This window comes from Silene latifolia, chromosome 11 (genome assembly GCF_048544455.1).
Source record: "Silene latifolia isolate original U9 population chromosome 11, ASM4854445v1, whole genome shotgun sequence".
In the NCBI taxonomy this organism is placed as follows: Eukaryota; Viridiplantae; Streptophyta; class Magnoliopsida; order Caryophyllales; family Caryophyllaceae; genus Silene; species Silene latifolia.
The window spans coordinates 208,974,670-208,982,720 of record NC_133536.1 but is presented as its reverse complement, the minus strand read 5'-3'; the positions used below and the strand labels follow the sequence as shown (position 1 = coordinate 208,982,720).

At 39.4% G+C, this 8,051-nt stretch overlaps 1 protein-coding gene across 1 annotated transcript; it reads left to right on the top strand.

The window, feature by feature from the left end:
* Positions 1-446: 446 nt before the first annotated feature.
* Positions 447-3,520, top strand: LOC141612524 (receptor-like kinase TMK4). The gene is made up of 2 exons (XM_074431341.1): positions 447-1,336; positions 1,426-3,520. Exons 1-2 carry the CDS (start codon positions 526-528, stop codon positions 3,183-3,185), a joined length of 2,571 nt encoding a protein of 856 aa, XP_074287442.1. The 5' UTR covers positions 447-525; the 3' UTR covers positions 3,186-3,520.
* Positions 3,521-8,051: the final 4,531 nt, after the last annotated feature.

Genomic DNA, 8,051 nt, shown 5'->3' with positions numbered 1-8,051 from the left:
ACCTTGGTAGCAGTTCTCAAAAAGTGGTTTACTCGTGGTAGCAGTTATCAAAAAACCCTTTTTTTAATTGGAGCAATTAATAAGTCCACAATAATTAGTCATCACCTACCATTTGCACAGTCTAATAGTCCACATTCACTATTTGCCAACAGTCCAACTTGTTGACCCATTTTCCAGCAATATAGCACTATCTGACCCGTCGCAAACAAGACGGACTGTAGCACAATTTATTAAGAAAGTACTCCCTTTATCCCGGTCATTTGTTGTCCTTTTCCATTTTGGGTGTCTCATTCATTTATCGTCCTTTATATTTTAAGAATAAATTTTTAAAACAATTTGATTATTTATACTCAATTTGGTCCACTTGTCATTTAATAATTGGTCATCTCCTCTTTTCTTGATCTTCGTGCCAAAACCAAATAACAATAATTGACCAATACGGAGGGAGTAATTATTAATTCACTCTTTAATGTCACCATTAATTTCTTTCTCTTTCTAAACTGAATCCAACAACTACGAGTAAAAATGAAAAAACCAGCAGCAGTACCACCCAACTTTCCCTTTCTCCTCCTCCTCCTCCTCCTACTCCCCGTCACCACCCCCACAACCGCCGACGACAAAGACGTCATGTCCCAACTCCTAACAAATCTAAAACCACCACCAGACACATGGGACACCGCCACCTCTTACTGCATATGGAAAGCCGTCAGCTGCGACAACAACAACCGTGTCACCTCTATTAACCTTCAATCATCTTCATTAACCGGTAAACTCCCTGCTAATCTCAACACACTCACTCAGCTCACCTCACTCTCTCTTGAGAACAATCACTTCTCCGGTCAAATCCCTTCTTTTGCCGGTTTAACCGCTTTAACCACCCTCACGCTCAACTCGAACAACTTCACCTCCGTCGCGCCGCGGGCTTTCTTCGGTTTGACTGCGCTACAGAATTTTTCTATTTCAGATAATGCGGAATTAGTACCTTGGGAGTTTCCTGCTGAGCTTGTTAACTCTACTAGTCTTGCTACCATCTACGCTGCTGGGGCGAGTATTGTGGGTCAAATTCCTGATATTTTTGATGCTTTGCCTAGTCTTACTGATTTGAGGTTGTCTTATAATAGGCTTAATGGATCTCTACCCGCTTCGCTTACTGGCTCGTCTGTGCAGTATCTCTGGGTTAATAGCCAGGGTTTGTCGGGCTCGATTCAGGTCATTTCGGGTATGAATCAGTTGAAGCAGGTTTGGCTTCATGCTAACCAGTTTACTGGACACATACCGGATTTGTCTGATTGTATTGCTGTCTTCGATCTGCAGCTCAGGGATAACCAGTTGTCAGGTATTTATTGCATTACGTATTTAAATCTAACTGATCTAAGCTAGTATATGTACTGACTGCGAATCTTGGTTCCGCCACTTATTGCACAGGTATAGTACCGCCGTCGTTAATTTCTTTGCCGAATTTGTTGAATGTGACACTCCAGAACAACAAGCTTCAGGGACCACTACCGGATTTCCCGCTCAAGGTTACTGTTGATGTTAATAATAACAAATTTTGTCGAAATTCCACGGGAGATTGTGATCCGCAGGTCAGTATCTTGCTGGATTGTGTTTCAGATTTTGGGTACCCGCTGAAATTGGCTGATGATTGGGGTGGTAATGATGCGTGTGCCTCATGGGTTGGGGTTGTTTGTGATAGTAATAATAAGGTTATTACAGTTAATTTAGCTAAGCAAGGCTTTAGTGGTACGATTTCGCCTGCATTTGCCAATTTGACTAGCTTGAAGGAGCTGTACTTGAACGGTAATAACTTAACCGGGATCATCCCCAGTAGCTTGACTACATTGCCTCAGCTTGAGAAGGTTGACGTGACTCACAATAATTTGACCGGGAAATTACCAGCATTTCGATCTGGCATTGTCGTACTTACTGATGGAAATCCGCTATTTGGGACTGACCCTGTTGTGCCTGGTGCTGGACCGGGTTCAAAAGGTAACTCCTCAGATGGCGGGTCTGGTGAGGGGAAGAAGGGATCTTCTGCTTCAGCTGGGTTGGTGGTCGGTGTGGTGATTGGGGTTCTGGTTTTTGTTGTGGTTGTGATGTTTGTGTTGTACAAGTGTTTTATGAAGAAGAGACTTGCAAAATATCGGGCACAAACCCGTGAAAAAGCACATCAACTGAGTAGTTTCGTACATATAGCAACTGACTTCCCAATGAGGATGGCTTACCATGCCTTGAAGATGGCAACAAACAACTTTGATATCGAAAGGAAACTTGGTAAAGGTGGTTTTGGGACGGTTTTCGAAGGAACCTTGAATGACGGTGCTAGAGTTGCAGTAAAGCGCTTGGATCATAGTCGACAAGGAATGAAAGAGTTTTTGGCGGAAGTTCAGACTATTGGCAGCATACATCATGTGAATTTGGTGAAATTGGTTGGTTTCTGTGCTGAAAAAGCACACAGACTTCTTATCTATGAGCACATGAGTAATGGGTCACTGGATAAATGGATCTTCAACGCCAACTCAAGGGAGGAGCTTTCCTGGAATACCAAGAAAAAAATTATGCTGCACATTGCCAAGGGGCTATCCTATTTGCATGAGGGATGTCAAAAGAGAATAGCGCATCTCGATGTAAAACCCGAAAATGTGCTTCTAGACAAGGATTTCAATGCCAAGTTATCCGATTTTGGCCTGGCAAAGTTGATTGATAAGGACCAAAGTCATGTTATAACTCAAATGAGAGGAACTAGAGGATATCTTGCTCCCGAATGGCTAGGTAGACAAATAACAGAAAAAGTTGATGTTTACAGCTATGGGGTTGTGGTCCTCGAAATAGTGTTTGGAAGGAAAAACTTGGATCTTTCCCAACCTGAAGAAAGCAATCTACTGATGCACAAAGTTAAAATGAATGCTGAGGCAGGTCAATGGTCTGATTTACTTGAGAATGGTAGCGATTTAATGCATCACAATGCTGAAGAACTTCAGAAAACTATAAAACTTGCAATATGGTGTTTGCATACTGAACCATCAAAACGGCCTTCCATGTCAATGGTTGTGAAGGTTTTCGAAGGTGCAATGATCCCGGAGAATAGTAACGACTACAATGTAAAAGTTCAGACCAGAAATGGTAACCTGACTTTAGATGGATCGACTCAACTATCATGCTCAGATATATCACTGCCCAGATAAGGTTGAAGCAATGTTCTTCGTGATCAGTAATTGGGCAAGGAAACTTGTTTTAACCAAGGATGACATGATTTTTTTTTTTCTTTTTCTTTTTGACAAGGAGAAAGATTGTTTTACATTACAGCATCATGGCTCTGAGAAGTGAGAACCATGTTGATGATAACAATAATCATTAAAACGTTAACTTGTAAACATGATCAAAGAGCTACCTTGTGTAAGTTGAATCAAATCGGTTGTTCATCAAAACGATAAACCGAGAAGCCCCATAAGATGTAAAATCACGTATGTGAAACCCTAATCATGGATAATTGGATGGTAATGACTTGCTGACTGTTCTATAATGGATATAGTAAACCCACAATTCTCTCCCCTATTAAATTTTATCAGGTATCTCTACAAATCGCTTCCGCTTTCTTGCCGATAAGCGGACATATATGACGCTCATTGGCAGGACTTTACAACAATAATTTTGCTCCTTAAAAAAAAAAGTTTTGTTTCGCTTGAAAATATAAAAATAAATTGTTGACGAAACTATAACGTCTTTCTTCTTGTCTAGATTTCCCTGATGGTTTTATGGGAATTTACTCCGGATTAGAGGCATGGAAAGATTGGAATTAATGAGTATGCCATCTTATCATGATAATAAGGATGATTTCATCCTTTGGTTTATATTTGACGGAATTCTCAGCCAAAAAAACCTTCGAAAAAAAAATATTATGTCTTCTTTAAAATTTGATTAGAAGTCTTCAAATTCATTCAAGGCGGTACAATAATGACTGGCGAGTTACACAATCATAATCACCAAAAAACTCAGCGTTCTCCAAATATTGAAATTGACGGATAATTTTCCATTTTACTGAAATTTGTTTAGGTCCGATTAGGCTCTTAACAAATTATTTGATAATCGACAAGTCCGAACAATTTAACAATCTTGTTCGACAAAATTTTCTAACGAGTCTTATACTCGTTTATCTTACCTACCTTGCGAATATCAAGATGAAGACGGAGATGAGAAGACGACGAAGATGAAATATTATTTTTCTTATTTTGCAAACTCATGGAAATTTTAGCAACTTACCATGAGTTTGAGGGGATGTTTGAGGATTAGGTCTTAGTATACACGGCTATCGTCCAGGGTTTATGCAAGTAGGGTTTATTAATAATAATTCTCTTATGCAATTCTCTCCCCCTATTAAATTTGATCAGGGGTGATAGTAGAGAGGTTGGTAATGCTAATAGGGATTTGGCTGAAGTGTGTGTCGAGATTTTGAACTGTAAGGATGGGTTGCCGTATTTTTTGAAGTCGTTGGAGATACATTTGGGGTTGTTGGGAGAAAACTCAGCAGAGGTTGCTCATGATAGAAGGCTGGAGGAGAATCGGTTGGCGCAAATGTTTGCTGTTGCTAAGGACATTATGGATGTGTCTCTTGGCCCTCATCACAACGATTCCATTGAGGCGTGCCAAAACCTCTCAAAAGCATTTGCTGCCATGAAAAGGCTAGTTTGTTTTTGTTTTCTACTGTCCTTGATATGTTGACTTATTATTGATAGGGTATTCTTAAGTGGTTTATGATGTCCTGTTTTTTTTTTAGTCTCATGCGCAGTTTGCCATCCTCTGGTTATTTCTTGGAAAAGGAAGCACCGTATAGATGACATTAATGTTGCAATTTCGTGTTAGCTGTGTAGCACACACACTGAGTTTTTAGATGGACATGCCTTAGTACCTATAGTCTTTGCTTCAATATTATGTGATTAAGTTATTGTGTTAGGTTGTGTGATTCATCGCTTTAAAATTTTGTGATTAGACTATGTGATACTATGTGATTATGTTGCCAGATTGCATCTTAGATGTTGGGATTGTTTAAAGGGAATGAAAAGCAATAATGTAGAAGAGTTTTCATCGAAGATAGTGGTTTAGTATTGTATGTCCTTGCTAAGATTATAGTATATTGCTATCCTATTCAAGCATTTCGACATATGGCAGTGCTCTATGGATTCCAGTAATACTAGTCAATTTATAGATCTGAAGCCTGAGGGTAATAGGATGGATCACAGAACTACAGAAGCCTAGCGATACCGACTATGATATATAACGATGTTTCTGGTTGTTTGGTTGTTAGAAGTAACACAGAGCAAACACCCATAAACTTGTAGAAGTTTTCTTTTTATCAACTTTTGGCTGGAAACATAGACAGCCCCAAAAGACATTTAACAATCCCACGTACCACGTTTGTCGAAACAGTATCAAAACCAAATGAGCGTCCATCTTCAATGAATCTACCAAACTAAATTGAGGCAATAGAGTAAGACATTCAGATCATCTGGTGAAGAATGCTGAATGCCTAACGGAGAAACTTGTGAGCTTTCAGTTATTCTGAAATGCTTTTGATTTCCTCGATACTAATACTTGTTTCTGTTTATGAGCAAACTAGCTTGCTGAATTTTGAAAACAAATTTCAATTTCGAAACATCAGCTTTTGGGTATTATCTTCCATCAAATTTAAACAATTGTTCCAGATAATTCTTTTCTTCCCCATCTACTGATCATACTCGAATATTCTTCTTGCCACAATAATCTCTCAGTGGTCAGACTGTGTGACCCGACCCTATGTCATCCTGTGCATGCAGTTCAGGTCGATTTCTGAATGAAATTTGTGTTTTAAGGCAATAGTTTACCTGCTGACTACTGCAAAATGAGTTGGACTTTTTAATGATTGTTGCCATTTGAGTCTTTTAGGTGGGGCTTGCTTGATGCTACCCTTGTCGCATTTCTGTTGAAAGGGCACCAAAAGGGGTGTTGATGGTTTTGACTTTGAGCACATATCATGACTTACGAGTTAGGGAGTTTGAGTTATGAGTTGTTAGTACTGTACCTCAACAATAACTTTATCGGTTAAACTAACTAACATCTGCTCTTGTATCGCTGTACACTTAATTACCGCTACTCCGTGCATGATACTCTTGTGATGTTGAGATATGTTGGGCCACCAAAGCCTACCGAGTATACATAGTAACATAACTCACTTGTGGTTGTAATTTATTGTTAGATTGACAGTTTGTTCCTTGAATTAGTGAATGATGAGGTTATCTTAAAAAGTACTCCTTAGTAAACACAGTATGGAATTAGTTTATGGAACTTTTCCCTAGATCTGTATATACTTAAGCTTGTTTGTTCAATGACAGCTATCCCCTTGCAATAGAGTTCCAGCAAAAGGGTGGAAGGGTCATGGACATTGTGCAGAGCACGAGCTTAGGGAAGCATGTCGACTTTTGGAGCAACTGAAGGTGAGTGCTCGTGGTGCTTCTTCCAAAGACTACCCTACAAAGGCTATGCCTCTCCCTCACTCTACTGGTGCTAGCTGAGGCTTGCAGCCTCCTCAACCCGCAATCCTAAGCAATCTGGCAGACAAGACATTCTAGTTCAGTTTTTTACGTCTTTTCTTCAACTATGCTATCGAAATAAACACCCACTTATATATTCAGTCATTAGGTGAACTAATCTGGAATTTTTTTCTTAAATGGTGTTTAAATCCAAAATATTTACAAAAATGGGGTTCCTTTCAAACTATTTACAAGAAATGGGTCCACGTCATCACATTGATAAAACTGAACATCTCGCTGTGTGAGACAGCGAGTAGAAATCAAGGACTTTGCTCCCTAACATGCTTGCTTCGTCCTTTTCATTCTGCTTGCTCCGTCCACCAATTCACGAAATACCACCACCATTCTCTTCCTCTAAGTCCCCTTATCAAATACACCCATTTTTTTGAGTTATTAGCTTCGTAATTTGCAAATTAAATAACTCACAACATTGCCGCTCGCAAAACTATTTCTGCGTTTTCGGTTTCGAGGCTGGGTAAGTTATGTTAACAATCAATGGCCCCAACAGCTGCAATGCTTCTTCTAAGTGGTCACCTTACCAACTCCAAACCCCATCATCAACTTACACATTCCGCTCTAGGCTTTCGGGTTACTGATAAATTTGCTGATTTGATCCGCCGCTTCAGTGGCCGCAATGCCGAGCATCACCAGCCTCAGCCCATATAATCAACGTGATATGGAGGAGAGGTTTATTGAGGCTTTTGAAATGAGTTATTGGTCACTTGAAATGAATGATGATCGGTTGTTTTTACTTTAATTTGCGTAAATTACAGTGGCTTGTAAATGCTCTTTGAATTGTCAAGGATATGATTAACAATAACTTTGTTGCATGGCTTGTACAAGGCTCTAGGATTTTTTAGGATAAGATTAAATCCGCAAAATCATAGATCATAATGGTTTTACATGACTAAACGAATCAAAGTTGAACAGCTTTTACTTTGTTTATTAACGTAACATACCCAGCCTCGAAACCGAAAATGCAGAAATAGTTTTGCGAGCGGCAATGTTGCGGGTTATTTAATTTGCAAACTACGAACCTAATAACACAAACAAAGGTGTGTCTTTGATAAGGGGAGTGAGAGGAAGATAATGGTGGTGGTAGTTCGTGAATTGGTGGAAGGAGCAAGGAGAATGAAGAGGATGAAGGAAGGATGTTAGGGAGCGAAGTCATTGATCACTACTCGCTGTGCGAGACAGCGAGATGTTGAGCTTTATTAAAAAAAATTTAAAATCCGTCCTTTGTGATGACGTGGACCCATTTCTTGTAAATAGTTTGAAAGGAACCCCATTTTTGTAAATATTTTGGATTTAAACACCATTTAAGAAAAAAGGTTCACTAATCTGGCAGGCATTCTAGTTCAGTTTTTTCCAAATTTCCAATGGAGCCAAAGACTCATTACTCTTTGGTTCTGGATTATGATGGAGTAAAGCAAAATGGCTAACTAAAGTGGCTCTGCTTCTTTCTCTTGTGAAGTAGCAGTCCTTCGA